Source organism: Austrofundulus limnaeus, unplaced genomic scaffold (genome assembly GCF_001266775.1).
Source record: "Austrofundulus limnaeus strain Quisiro unplaced genomic scaffold, Austrofundulus_limnaeus-1.0 Scaffold748, whole genome shotgun sequence".
In the NCBI taxonomy this organism is placed as follows: domain Eukaryota; kingdom Metazoa; phylum Chordata; class Actinopteri; order Cyprinodontiformes; family Rivulidae; genus Austrofundulus; species Austrofundulus limnaeus.
This window is the reverse complement of record NW_013953150.1, coordinates 43,340-59,099: the sequence shown is the minus strand read 5'-3', so window position 1 is coordinate 59,099 and position 15,760 is coordinate 43,340. Positions and strand designations below refer to the sequence as shown.

The 15,760-nt window shown below is 39.4% G+C and overlaps 1 protein-coding gene across 2 annotated transcripts in view; it reads right to left on the bottom strand.

The window, feature by feature from the left end:
• sugt1 (SGT1 homolog, MIS12 kinetochore complex assembly cochaperone) overlaps window positions 1-15,760 on the bottom strand; it is a 45,202-nt gene that overhangs the window by 3,380 nt on the left and 26,062 nt on the right. For both annotated transcript variants that reach the window (XM_014028340.1, XM_014028341.1), the window contains exons 11-12: window positions 7,663-7,753; window positions 3,561-3,733 (exon numbers count right to left, since the gene is read on the bottom strand). In XM_014028340.1, coding sequence (XP_013883794.1) covers window positions 3,561-3,733; window positions 7,663-7,753 — 264 coding nt within the window. The remainder of the gene's footprint in view (window positions 1-3,560; window positions 3,734-7,662; window positions 7,754-15,760) is intronic.

Genomic DNA, 15,760 nt, shown 5'->3' with positions numbered 1-15,760 from the left:
TGTGTGTGTGTGTGTGTGTGTGTGTGTGTGTGTGTGTGCATGTAAGGGAACCAACTAGAGAAGTTTCTTGAGCCAAGATAATTGACAATCCAGGGTTTGGATTTGCAGAAATGAGGCCAAAATTAGCCCGGCTCACTTTCTGAACACACGTCGTTTGATGGGTATTCTGTAGCTTGTATCAACACGAGTTACATTATTACAGGGTGAAAAGACCAACGCTGCCTCTTTAAAAAGGTCAACTCTCCACAAAACATTTAGAAACAGAAAGTGATGAGGAATTTCCTACTTTAGGAAGACAGATCTTTTTAGTTTTAGTTGAAACTCATGTGGATTAATGATTAAAGCAGAAAACATAAACACAAATCCAAATGAAACCAATCAACAAAGTTATTAGGAAAGAAATTGTAGGTTTTGTTAAAAATACCATGTTTTTACTGACATTATGGAAGTCAATGCAGCTGCCAGTAGCCTGGTTAAAACCAGACCCTGTCCTTCACTTTGCTTCGTACAAGGGTCTGGACTCGCTGCATAGAGAAGTGATTCTTGCAGGAGGCGTGGCCTCTGCTGAAGTGTGTGTGTTGTTGCTGTGACGGAGGCTAAGCTAAGAAGCTAACCGGAAATCGTGTGCGCTGTAAACAACCCTACTGAGAGGAGAAATACACCGATCCGAACGAGACGGCTGTAAACGAGAGCTGCTGCTTTGTCAGACAAATTTAATTTAATTTGGAAGCCTTATCAACACAGACTGGCTTCATTCACTTCCTCCACTGCCGTTTGCTAAACTAACTAGCAGACACTGCGCAGAAAATCAATGTCATTCAAAACTCCTCCTTCTGTTTGCTGATTGGCCCAGGTAAAATAAACTACAAGCAGACACTGTGCAGAAAATTAACGTTCTGTTCTTTGATTGGCCCGGCAAAAAATCTGCCAGCGAAATCCTTCTCTATGGGAGAAGTCCCAAACGGAGCAGTGAAGGGAAACTAGAATTGAGCAGAGCAGCGTAGGAAGGCAAGGGCCAGGCTAAGTTGCCAGAAAAAAAAAAAGAAGAAATATGGATGCATTTAAAGACATGGAGCAACTGGAGTGAAGATGATTGAGGATGAAGACAGAGTGATAGAGTATAGCTAATTGTGGCAACCTGGAAGAGGTAACAATCAAAATAAGATAAATAATAATAACAATTTTAGGAAAAAATGTGATGAAGATTGACTTTATGGAAGTATTTCAGGTTTCATAATTTCCATTGAGAGTACTAGCATGCAACTCTTGTTCACTAGTCTGCAGGAAAATAACAGAAGAAAATAAAGTTTTATTTTCCTAACTTTAATCAGAAAATCCAAAAGCCTGTTTGCAGTTCTGTGATTCTGATGATGTGCCAGTGCCAGATGGAGAGGAGGAAAAGGAGAGCTAAATGGATGAGATGGGAAAAAAGTTTACACTTTGCTAGTTTAGTTTAGACAACACTGCAGTAGAAATACTGTATAAAAAACATGTTAACTTGGTGATGTCAATCTAACACAGCTAACATTTAACCAACATTTAATTTCAACAACCATCTAATGTGAGCGTTGTTCCCTTCAAACAGGAAGGAACTGATGTGTGGAACAGTCTGCTATGGGCTGGTTACACAAAACAAAATGCTGCACAGTCTATACGATCCTCAGAAATGTAGTGAGCTTCGAGGAACCAAAAGAGGCGTAAAGTGCAACACATTCAATGTGTGATGGACGTCAAATGATTAAGTCAGTTTAGCAATTCTCTTTGTAAGGAACTGATATTTTAAACTAAATATAAAGTTTTATTATGAATATTCGCTTGGTTATGTGATTCCAAGTGTTACAATTACAATGTAACTGCAACATTTGATATGTTACAGTTGTACCTAATGTTACAATTGTGTAAAATCAGATCCAAACGTTTTAAACTTCAGAGTCGACACCTCCAGCAAGCATTGTTTCTCACTAGCCGAGAGTCAGAACAAGGAGCTGTGTTTTTAACCAGGCAGATCTGATTACAGAAACTCCTGAAACACATTCATATACTGAGTAAATCTGCAGTGAAGGTGCCCACAAAGGATGCAGAACGTTTTATCAGTCTGAGTGTAGAATCTCACTGGTGTTGGAGATTTGTTGAGAATTCAGAATTGCAAGAAAACAGTTGAAGTTTAGTAAAAGTTACAAAGTAAAGTTAAAATTCAGACAGAATTTTGAGTGTTTGCCACCACTGAGCTGTGCAGTCATGTTTTGAGTGGCCAGTTGTTAAAAATCACAGCCTTAGTTTTTGTGCACAGCCAGCAAAACTTTCTAGATTACTCAGTTTCTCCATCTGCACCCATTTGGTGTCTGACTGTGCTTTGTACCCACCTTGGCAGCCTCCATTTTTTATTTACTCTATCGGAGCACACATTTGAAATGACGATAAGACAGATTGGGACTAGTTTTTAGTAATTATCTTGGTGTGGTTTTTAGACCTGGACATGTGGTGCTGAAGCCTCAGATTTTGATCATCACAGGAGAGCTTCTGTGCAGGTGCCAAAATATGTTTCTAGTGCTCAAGAATTTCTGAAAGCTATATTGAGAAAATTTCAAAACACCAGTCACCACTCTAATTTGAGAGTCTTTGTTGTGTTTATGTGTGTCTGTGTATTGTGTGTGTGAGGTTCAGAAAACAGAGCTCCTCCACAAACAAACATTTTGAAGACCCTCTTGCAAATGCTAGTTACAAACCAGCATCAACAGTTGGAAGTTCAGTGAGATGCTGCCCACACACATTTCTGTTGTTCATCAGCTCCAACACAATTTAACAATACATGACGGTTAACAGAGATTTTTGTGGCATTTGTAGGGCCAAATAGCAGCAGCAGCAAGTTGTAGCACCTTTATTTCAGGCTGAGGTCAAATCTGGCAAAATATTTCTGCCACAATAACAGAAGGTGAAGTAAAAGTTTAAATAATAGCATTAGTATGAACCATTATAAAATATAAAAATGGAAGTTGGTCTGCTCGGACAACTCGCACATCTCAGACTAGCAATTAGCATTTACTTTTTTCTTCAAACTGAGGCTGTTCAGAGCCATTTACAACTCACAAAACTTTGTAATTACTCATTACTTTTCATGGAACCCTACTTCAAAATGGGTGGAATATCTCTTTAAATCTGTGGTGTCCTTCAGGCAAGGTTTGTTGCACCACTGCTGTTTCTTTCCTTGTAAACCTTATGTCTACCTTACAACCAAACTACAACGAGGCTTTGTTTTATTTAAACAAGCTGATGAAGCATAAATTCCTTGAATATTAATGATATTTTCAGTGTTGCTTTTTAAATCTCCCTGATTGAAGTAGTGTCCATATAGTTCAGAAATCAAAAAGACAATAAAAAAACACTTGTGTTCTAAAACAATAAAATAAAAAATCAAAACTGAGAAAACATACAAATGATGAGCAAACTGTTGTACCAAAACCGATGCCAGTTTTCAATTTAATCTCAGTCCGCTCTAGCGTGCAGATGGGTCTGTGAGTGCGCAGCCAAAAGCAGTGTGTCACTTTGAACATGATACTCACAAACGATTTGTTCATGGCTCGTTTGACCTCGTCTGTGCCGTCCGAGTAGATTTGCTGGAAGAGCTTGTTGAGCGCAGCGTCTCCCTCCAGCTTCTCATTCTTCTCCTCCTCATTTATGTCCGACACCATCTCGTCCCATTTGCGGGTGTAGTGGGATGATGAGGGGTACTGATCTGGTGGGGAATTAGAGAGCATCTCAGGAGACTCTTTAAGACCAAATAAGACTTAAAAAGCTGAAACGCTTCCTAAGCCTCCATGGACTTCTCATGACTATATAAAAGGGAGAGAGTCATACAGCTAAAATAGTTCAGATTTTTTTTAATTAAAATTTAACTGAATAAATGAACTTTTAGTATCTGCACTCAAAATAAAATCACCCTCAATCAATTCTAGGGTTATCAAGGCATATTAAAATGATCTGGTCTTTATCAGCTTCTAAAATTGTTCAAATCTAACCTCAAGTGAACAAAAACACAAAATATTCCACTAAGTCATAATTGATATTGAGTAACTGAGTAAAAAAAGCTGTGTGTAACACAATGCTAAAGACGAAATACATCACAAATGACATTAGAGAAGCTACTGCAGCTACCTATTAATCTGGATAGGGTTTAGAGTCGTTTACAAACAAGTTGGACTTCATCATTATACAAAGAGAAAGATTATTATACATTTAAGACAGCTGCCACTTTTCATGGTAATAAACGTTCCAGCAAATTCACCCCAATGTCAGACTGTGCAATCTCAGTCTCAACTGGCCTCAGTTATCAGGTTAAAATGTCAAGTTCAATGCAGGACAATTATATAAAACAATGAATAAGTGTGGCTTATTTTGGAAGGCATGTAGGAGAAAAACTCCTCCTAACAACACATCAGCACAACTTCAGTTACAAAGTTGCATCTCGATGAACCACGAGACATCTCGAACAATGTTCTTTGGACAAACATGATCAAAATAAGAGATGTTTACGCAGAATGAACAAAGAAATTTGCCTAAAATAAAAAATAATATCAGCACAAAGTTCTCATAGTGACAGTCATGTGAAGGATTGATGGTTTGGGCTTGTTTAGCAGAAACAGGACCTGAGCATCTTCATGTCATTAGCCGGGTTTCTATCTAATCTTAATTCAAAATTAGAGTGAGGTTTTTAAATTTTGCAAAAAAGAAAAAAAAACAAAGAAATGCAAATCAGATGTGTTTCCATCAATTGGCTTGAAGTGAATCAATTACGTCAGACTCGTGTGTAGTAAACAGGAAGTAAAAGTCGCAAACTTGCAGGGTCCACACATCTCAGGATGATGGAGAGAAGTTATCAGGAACGTGTTGCTACTATCAGGAAAGTTGTAATTATTCTGTCATATCAACTAGTTCTGGTGATGTTACTGCTGTCTGGAGACATAGAGAAATGTAATTTTTTTCACGTTACAGGAATAACTGACAGCGGGAGGAGGGTCCAGCTGCAGTCGCTCTGGTACCGGTACCGTCCAGACAGCGAGAACAGCTGATCAACCATGTGAGGTAAAGGTTTGTTACATCAGAACTTATTTGACAAATTTGTTTCCTTCTCTCCTTTTTCGAAAACCCCAAAAACCACCTCCAGCGAGCGTATCAACTTTTATGCAAATTAGAGGAAGTTTTTTCTAATCATGCCGTTTCTGTTCACCTTTTCTGATGAGATACTTCAAAATGCGCATTAAAAAACATTGATGGAAACACGGCTAGTGAGTTGACCATAAACTCATCTATAAGCCAATGGACTCTAGGGTCAAAGGTGAGACCATCTGTCTGATAGATGAAGCTTGGACCAAACTGGGTCACGTTTCAACAGGACAATGGTCCAGTTAGAAAATGTTCAAAAAACTAATCCCTAAATTATGTGCAGGAAACCTTTTCAGCTCTCAGTTGGATGTTTATTTTTCAGATCTAAAGACTCGATACTGCCCACAACCTGTGTGTTCCTAGTCACACTGCTGGGGGTGGTACCGCTTAAATCAGAACCGGTACATCTTAAGGTAAACAAGGTTTGGTTTATCCTACAGAGAGAGACACACATGGTGATTCTCTTCCTGTTTAAAATGTAACTAATGGACACCTGTTAAAGCATAACCCCGCTCCCAGGCAAATTTGAAAAAATGCCAACAATGTGGATGGTGCCAAGAGACACTAAGGGTCACAGCCAAATGTGGGGATGAGCGAGGAGGTTTGGTCAGGACAAGACAATGTGGCATCTAGCTTAATTTGACAAGCTAGCATTTCTGAAAACAGATCTAAAATCCGCTGAAAACAGCCTTTATTTAAGCTTCATAAATCAAATAAAGAATTCATAAATCACAAACTTGGTTTGTGATTTGCTATGATAATCCAGTTTGATGTGTCTAAGTATTTTAGTTTTTAAACTACAGCAGGTTAAAGATGCTCAAGGTAGTTAAAAATGAAGTGGAATCGTCCTTTATCCAGTTCTTGAATCAGAAGCTTCAGCTTTGTGTGGCCATCACCTCACAGGCAGGAATAAACATCAACAAACTGATTTATTACTGAGGGAATATTGAAGATGGCGCAGAACAGAAACTTTGTTAGTTTAAAAGAATACTGAACCACAAAGATGATTGCTAAAGTATGTTAATATAGTTTGTTTTTTGATTTGAGGCAGAAGTTATGTGATGTGAGGGGAACCAGCCAGCTTCTCCACTGAAACAGAGTAACCACATTGACGCAGGTAGTTTAGTTTTTCACAGGTTAAGTGGGTCTGAGTCTTATCGCTGGTTCAAGGAACTAACTCAGTGATGTATGAAGCTGATGCTGCCAGGACAATATGTGTTAAAGTGATGTTAGCAGCGTCTTTGCTAACGTGGCTAACAAACTGTCATTAAAGTGATCTCTATTCCAAACTGACTTGCTGCTGGGGCGTGTCTGAGTGAGGCTTTTCTACCTGAACCAGGAGCTGTGACGTTAGCATGTAACGAGTAACGTAAGCATCTACGAAAACTCAACTGCAATAACCACTGTTCAATCAATGGAGGGCAGAATAGAACTAAGACGGTTTTAGAATATATTGCAGAATTAAAGAAATTTACACAAAAATGTCAAAGTTAGCACAAAATGATAAAGATACAATTTATAAAGTTTATCTGCAAAAAAAGGTTTTGATTTAGATTTAGTTACTCTTTACTCAAAAAATACAAAATATAAGACTGTATCTAAAATTCAATCAGTCACAAAATTTCCTTCGGTCCTAATCACAGCAGCTAATCTACAACAGAGCTGAAAAAAGTCAAGTTGCACATCTGCTCAAGACCAGATCTCCTTTAGTATGTCCTAATACGTAAAACCCTAGAACTGAATGTGGGTGGAGTTTTTCCCTCATGCTGCAATTCTGGGGAAAAAAAAAAAAAAAAGAAACTTGACTGGCAACTTTGAATTATTCTCCTTCCCTCTGCTACTGATTCTTCAAACTGGCGTATCAAACAATGACATTCTGATTTGATTTCTGTATTCTCTGAATGTAACACAGCCACTATAAACCCAAACGAGAGATGGAGCGGCAGAGCGGGAAATGTAATCCAGACATAGATTTACATAAATACAGCAGCAGATGAACTGCAGACAGATTCAGGCCAAATATGGACGTTCTGAAAAAATGGTGCCATAAAAACCACGTCAAAAATCGTGTTTAAATAAAACAGGAGTTTATAAGCGGGGCACTAATGAACAGGCCAGAGGTCAAGCTGGGATAAAAAAAAAAAGTTTGGCTGCCCACTTAACTTTTACTTTCTCTTTTTCTCTTCAACATAAAATTACATAAGCAATTAATCCCGTTTGTAAGAGGAATGTGTGGGCTAAAACACTGAACTGCATTCTGCCGTCATACCTTTCTGTCTCCTTGCCTACTCTCACCGCCACACTAATGAAAGACTCTAGCAGGGCCCGACTGCCCACTCTCATTTTAGAAAGAACAGACGAACAGGAGCTTATATTGATCTTTGCAGAAAGAAAGAAACAAGAAGTCATTGAGGGGGGAGGTGAGAGACAGAGTGACGGGAGAATAGCTGAAGGTAGGAGAACAGAGAAACAGAGTGTAAATGGCCGAAGCTGAGGACTGACGGGGATTGAAGTGTTTGATGTTGGACTCCTGTCCTTCTCCCTCCAGCGTCTCCCATCTAATGGCATCTGTCTTCTTCATCTTGATTTCCACCTGACAGAAGACAAGAGCAGAGCAGAAGTAGAGAGATAAACAGATAATATTTAACAAAATGGTGGTCTTTAGAGCGCCGGGACAAAAATAACGCTTCCATGAGAGTGACGTGTTAAAAGCGTCCAGCATCAGATCATTACTGAGCCCAGGAAGGCTGACTTGTTCAGAGCTATGGACAACTTAGCCTACGAATGTGTGTGTGTGCGTGTGTGTGTGTGTAAGACATCAGGGATATGCGGGGGCACAGCTCAATCTCAAACCTCACTGACAGACATACCGCACTAACGAGATGCCTGTCAGCCAGAGGGCCAGTGTGAGAGACGGAGGGGGGAGGGGGGGTCTGATCCTAATTCCACACAGCAGCATCTGATCCGAATCATTACGCCGGGAGAACATGAGGAAGGAGGAAAACAATGAGGGGAGAGAGAGAGAGAGAGAGAGGACGTGGACACATGCTTTTAACACTGAGCTGCACCGACAGGGACACACAGCAGTGAGGCGCGAACAGCAGAGCAGTGCCCCCCCACCCCCACCCACAAACACACACACCCTCCCTCAGCACCTATTAATGGTGTGTGTGTGTTTGATATGTGTGCATGCGAAAGACAGATCTGGTGATGTCGATGCAATTAAGGAACATTTCTGCTCTGCTGGGCGACGTGATGATTCATTTATGAGGGTAGCAGGAGAGGGGAGAGGTAGACGAGGTGAGGGATGGCGGTGTGTGTGTGTGTGTGTGTGTGTGTGTGTGTTGGGGTGTGGGGGGCAGATTGAGGGAAACCAGACGGAGGATCGCTTTTAGAGCTGATGAGCTGGTGCGTGTAGCAGTACACTGATAGACCACTTTGGTTCGTGTCATCACTTTCTGATCTAAAAGCTAAAAACAGAAGCTCTTTGCAAAGAACTCAGCTCAAATAAAAAAAAACATTAACAGAAACTACATGAAACTTTTTATCTGAAGTGAAAAATAACCTTGTTTAATCACTATGTGCTTTTTGAATGAATCAAACAAAATGCTCCACTGGAGCCTCAACATACTTTAAATAAATACATGATTAGTGCTTCACTGTATTATTATGCCATTTTAATTTAGATCCTTAAGCTTTTCACAGTCTGTATCCTGGTTTCCCAGGTAACACTCGAGGGTTTAAATACTGTTTGAAAAGAACATCTCATAAGATTTGAGCACAATGAAAAATATTGACCACAACTGACAAAGACAAAGCCGTGAAACGGCTCAGACATGAGTATTTTTAACAATAAAAATCAATCAAGAAAGATCTATGATGTTAGAATAATGAATGTCTGCAAGGCTGACCCAGTGAATTCAATCACAACAGTGAACAAGAAGTTTCCACTGGGTGCAATACAGACAGTCAGAATACACCAAGAACATGAAAAAAATGTTCGATTTCAAAGATAGACAGGAATCCATGGACTGTAGAACAGCCTACATTTAAAAAACAGAGCAGCTTAGACCATTAACCATTTTAAATCACTGCCTAAATCTTATTTCTTGTTACTGACTTTTAGTCCAAGATGAGACATTAGAGACATGATATATTTCAGCTTTGATAAAGCAAGATGAATTTTTTAATTGGTTTTATATTATGGTTTTATTTGAGCACATTTTATTGTTATAATGAAATCTATTTATATTGCCATTTTCCTAATTATCAATTGCCACTATGTGCAGCATTTTGGTAAGTAATTGTCCATCCATCCATCCATCCATCCATCCATCCATCCATCCATCCATCCATCCACTTCCACTTCACCGGGGTCCGGTCACAGGAGCAGCAGTTTTAGCCTTTAAGAACTAGAGAGCCACTCTGGGCTTTAAAAACTATGCTTAATGTAAGTACATGTCTCGTGATTTTTTTTTATTCTTATTCAAAACTGATTAAATTTAAGGAAGGGAATAAAAAGAAACAAAAACAAAACAAAGACCAAGTCAATCAAGTGTTACCACCTTACCAGCAACTGTTGCAGGTACTATTTACTATCTGGAATATAGTTGTAGCTCTAAGTGTGACAGAAGTCAAACCCCAGCTCCACGTGTGTCAGAGTGTGTGTGATTCTATGTGCGCTGATGGGCCATGCAACATTAATCTGCTGCTACGTCTGTGTTTCCTGGCTTTCAAAGACATGGCAGCCCAGGCACCGTGTGTGTGTTTCTCTGTGCAAGACTGTGTGTGTATGACAGGAGAAGCCAAGGCCTGTAAAGGGATGTGACAAGAGAGCAACAATCAAGGGCCACCACTCACAGGACCTCAGGGGCTGGACTTTACAACACACACACACAAAGTTGTATTTCTATCCTTATCAGGACCATTCATTGACTTCCATTAATTAGTTGTTTCTATAGCCTAAACCTGACCTCTTATCGTAAACCCTAAACCTAACCAAAACTCAATTCACACCTTGGTCCTAAACCTAACCCCCAGTGGTGAGCACTAGTCCCCTAAAGCGCAAATATGCTAATTGCGGACCTAAATTTCTCCTTTGCACTTTAGGGGTTTTACTAATTTCTTAAAATGATGTGCGGATTTGTGCTTTCTAAATTTAGAATTAAATAGCGCTAATCGCAAATAATGTTTCACATTCAAATGTCAATTTCATCTAAAGTAAAGGGAAAGACGAATCTAGTCTCACTACGTTTTGTAGCCACATAATTCATTAAAACTTTGTCATGATTTTCTTAAACAGAGGGGAAAATCGTCTCTACTTAACACAATGGAGCTCCGCTGTAAGGAAACAGCGACCCCCTCAGGTAGCATTGTGTTCACAGAGTTTTAAACTCTGACTTCTGACTCTTCTCGGTTCATTTAGTAGAGTTCCTACAATTCTTTGCGTGGCAGGAAGCAACTGTGCGACAAACCACCTGTGGTTCTGATTTGCAGAACCACACTCAGCTGTGCAGTTTATATCTCCTCTCCAAGGGACACCGCAACAAATATCAAATTAATAAATAACAGTAAACAATGAAACACCGAACAGTTTAAATTCACGCTCTTATTTTGAAAAGAACGGAGTTCGTGTTCTGTGTCCTGTAGCCAACCCAGAATGCATTGTTTTACAGTTTTACAACAAAAAGTTTAAAATTACTAATATATCTGCATGTTTTCTTACTGAAGCCCTGCCATAAATATAAGAAAATGACCAAGAAGTAGCATAACTAGCAATCCACAACAATTTTTGTTTTACCACCATGATGTGGTGGCTTTTAACATAGCTTGAGATCTTGGTCTTTTTTTTTGTTTGTTTGTTTTTTGCTTGTTTTTAATGTTTGTGTTTTTAGTGTTGATTTGTTTTATTGTTTTCAGACCCACTTTGTGTCAGCGGCCGCTGTTTTAAAGTGCTTTATAAATAAATTTGATTTGATGTAAAAGTCTGTTTCTATGAATCAGATCCCCATTCTGCGACGACGTGCTAATCTGTTAAAGAAAATATTCTTACCACTAGATGGTAGTTAAGTGCTGACTTTTTTCTTACCTGAATGTTTTCTGGTAAACGGAGATTATCTTGCACTTTAGAATTAGCTTTCGCTAAGTTTTATTGATCTTATGTGCTTTTGAACTTGCAGACTTAAATAAATTGACTAGCGCTTTAGAAATTGCACAACTAAAATTTGAATTAGCGCCGCCCACCATTGGTAACCCCCAACCCCAAAGTGGAGTACCACTAGGGCTGCACAATATTAGGAAAACCTGTGATGTGCAATAACAGTGCTATATTATATAATATTATTATATTATATATATAGGGATGGGTACCGAATTCGATACTTATTGATGTAAAGACAGAATTCTGTCAGTACTACAGAGTATCTATTCACGTAACATCAAACGGTACCATGTTTCGGTATTTAAACGCATCATTACGACCGGTTTGCGTAAGAGTGATGAGTTTTCCATTCTTGTCATGAACGCAGCATCACGCAAGAGCGTAATGACGTCAGCAGCCGCTGGTAAACAGAGGCAGAGCTCGGTCTGAACGTAGCTTGAAAGCCTCGCAGTTCCTGGAGTAAAACTCGCCGAACAAACCGCCTCTGAATTATCTGGTGGATTAATTATCTTGTGAGCACAATGTTCGCTTGCTCAAAGTAAATAAAGTACCACCACTTTCTTTATTTTATCCGCCATTAAACAGAGACAGGCAGAGGAAAACAGAGGCATTTCCCGACAGTCCGAACACGTCTGACCTGAAAGAGCACAAGCAGCTAACTTGAAGCGTTGGGCATGTTTTGGATGCTCAAAACGTAGCTTGAACACCTTTTATTTATTTTAACTCCATCCTGTTTTTGCTTATTTGATTTAAATTAAACTTATTTGCCTTCCATGAACCTCCATCACAATTTTTCTAGCGGGTAAATGACATCAATAGAAACATGTGGAGCTGGATTTTAATTTGTGCAATAAGACAAAACAGTCTTGTTGTTTTCAAAAGTTTGCACTTTAAAGAAATAAGTTACACAACTGATGTTACAATACAAAGAGTTGGATGTTGACTTGGTATTTGTTAATTTTATATATTGAGAAATATGTTAAGAAATAAAAGTTTATTATTGAAAAAAAAAAAAAACACACAAAGTACCGAAAATTGGTACCGTTAAGTATCGGTACCGAATCCCAGGTACTGGATATTGGTACCGAATCGATTCAAACTTCAAAAAGGTACCCATCCCTAATTATATATTATATTATATTGCAATGACAATATGACTTGCGATAAATGAACAAATACTTAAGTTTGTAGTGTTGATGTCTGTCTGCCTTGGATTCAGAGCAATAACAACAACAACAACAAAAAACCCTAATCATTTCCATTTCAGCGTGATTATTTTTAAAAACATGAAGAGATCCATCCAATTGGTCAAATATATAAAGGGCCCCATTTGATTAGTGAAATACTTCAAGCTTCCATCTGAGTGACAAAACCCATAAATGCAAACTATTGAGTCAATCATTTATTGCAGTTTATTAATTTTTTTACGATATGCATATTGCACAGTATGTTACCATGATGACAATAAATTTTTGATATATTGTGCAGCCCCAAGTTCCATCATAGAAGGACCGGTGCCCATAAGGACTGGTCTTGACGTGGTAGGTGTGTAAATCAGAAAAAGTTCTAAAATGGCAACAAATACACACTTTTTACATAGCAGCATTGAGGTCCTGTGTCATTATCACGTGTTTGAAAGTATGCGCACACACACACGCACACGCACACACACACACCCTTCCTCCTTCACATGATGTTTCCTCATTCAGCAACTCTTCCCTTTTTTCCAGATGCTGCCTAAACTCACTGAAAAGACAGAAACGACACATAAACATTCTTAGACGTTGATAGGAAAGCAAATTAAAGCGTGGAGACACCACTTTAGAAATGTGCCTGAAAGAAATGAATTTAGAGCTGAATGAAGGCGAGAGTACGGATTCAAGTGTGCAGAGTGTGCACGCATCAGCCGTCTGTTCTGATCAAACACACCAGTGTGTAATTGGCTCCCCATTGTGGCGGTGACCCCTGCGGTTGCAATGTTTGTTGTGATGGGAGGACAGGAGGAGGTCGTGCTGATGATAATGTGCTACACACGACTCTGACACACAACGCTTAGTTTAAATAGCACAAGAGTGTTGAAAGATTACTGTGCGTATTTTGCATTAATATATATTTATCTGTGTGTGTGTGTGTGCGCTCGTTCTCGAGCCTGGCTTAGCTTCCCCTGCTAAGTTGTCTTTAAAGACAGCGAGGAGATGAGGCATAAACAGAGCGAGGCAGAGGGTGCAGGGCAGCCTGTTATCGAGTCAAACATTAGTTGAGAATCAACAGCTCTCAGGGCAACTCTTATTTTAACCACTCATTAGGGATGCATGCCAATCAGGAAGAACTTGATTTGCTGATGCCGTTGTTCACTTGAATGTTTTTAATCCCCTGGTAGTTTCCAAAGGGCCCAAAACATTTAAATGAGACACATCTAAAAGCTCCCCAGTTAGTCACGGTCTCTCAGTGACAAGCACCATGCCTAGACATTTCACCTGAACAGTTTATATAGGGGGCATTTTTCTGCCATGTCAAACTTTGAATGGTGCAATTACCTACAAGGGCTTATGTGTTTGGTGCTGTGTGTGTGTGTAGGGACCATGTGTACCCGAGGAGCCCACTAGACCAAGGAGTAGCCAGGGCTTTGGGAGAGAGGAGGAGGGTTGAACGCGCTCTCTGGTTATCGAAGCTGTAGGCGTTTATATCAGGATGAAACACAACAAAATACTCAGGTTGTGTGTTTAAAATGAGGGAGTGTGTTGATGGAGAAAACAAAGGTGGTAAATGACCAAGACAACAGGAAACAAAAAAAGAAGAGGGAGTTTAAGACCATCCTTAGCTGCAGTCTCTCAAAGACTGAGCTCTTGTTTAAGCTGCAACCCACGTGCACTTCTGGTATGCCGTGTCTGCTGTTGCCATGGAAAAGTGAGAAAATGAGTGAAAGGAAGTGTGTGTTTTTTAAGAGGGGGCAGTTTTCTGTGCAGGTCAGCTTCTTCTCAGCACAGTGTAGCCTCAGTGGATAGAGCACATACAATACAGGCGCCAGGTTATACAACGCTCCAAATCTAATTTCTCCACAGCTTTTTGCTACTTTGACACCATACAATATATGTTTTTCCAGCACTTTTAGCCAGGCACTGCTCTTTTAGTCCTCCTGTCAGCTTACTGTGAAATAAACTAAAATAACTAGGAGTGCTGTTAGTGGCTCAGCTTCAACTAACATATGTGTGTATTGTTCAACACACATTTTATAAACCCTTGTTTGTGTCTAAGAGTTTTATCAGAGAGCTATGAGATGACAACTATTTATCTTTAAACTTATGTCATTGCAAAAAGCAGATGTTCGTTTTAAACACACTAAGGACTAATCATTTAAATAAATGTTTAATGATACTGGAAAAGTTTAGGAGCTTTATTCTGCAACTCATGAAGTCTTGGACTTTGTGACCTCTTTACTTGAGTCAGTAGAAATCATGATGAACATTTAATGACACAAAAGAGCCTTTCCATCAAAATGTTAGTTCAGCCCAACATCTGTGGGTCTTTGGCTCTATTGAGGTAAAAATCAACCAGGGACCACAATTAAAAAGCACCTTAAGAACCTTTTGTTTTACTTTGAGAGCTGTAAGATAAAGCAAATTTTCCAACTATGTTGAGCCTAAAGTCCAAGGCTACGTTCACTTCAGGTCTTAATGCTCAATTCTGGTTTACTGAAAAAAAAAGCTGATCTTTTGGTGTGAACGTTCACATTACATTTTAAATGCGACCTGCATCAGACTCCAGTGTGAACGCTACTCAGCACTGATGTGACACGCATGCACAGTAAAAGACGTGATGTTTCATTCAGCTGGCTTGTTTGTTTACAGACTTGGCATGGATGCTACATTTAGCATGTCAAATGTAAAGTTGTTGTTTAATCAGAGGCGATTAAATAATAATATCTGACCTGCTTCTTTAGTTCAGTGTTTATATCTGAACCTGCCTCTGACCGAATGGTCCAGTGAAGCTTTATATATATTTATGGAACGAAACAAGCTGGAAATAAAGTATCGACTGAGTAACTTTAGAATTGATACGCTCCGTGACCCAGGCTGGGCATCGTTATTATCATACTATCTACACGGAAAATTAAAAATAAAAAGATGAAACAACTGGACTTGTGTTTTGGAGCTGTAAGCACATGGAGCTGCAGATTTAAACAGCGAGACTTGAGATTAGTGTCTTATCGATCCTTCAGCCCCTCCTCACTGATGAAAAAGTCAGATGTAATGTGACATGAGCGTTCACACTGCAGTCACTCTGAAAACATCAGATATGTATCCGATTTAAAACCACATACTGAAAAAATCAGATTTGTCGCGTTTAAACTGTCATAAAAAATCATATGGGTTGCATGGGGGGGGAGGGGGGGAAATCAGATTTGGGTTGCATTTGCCTGCAGTGTGAACGTAGCACAAG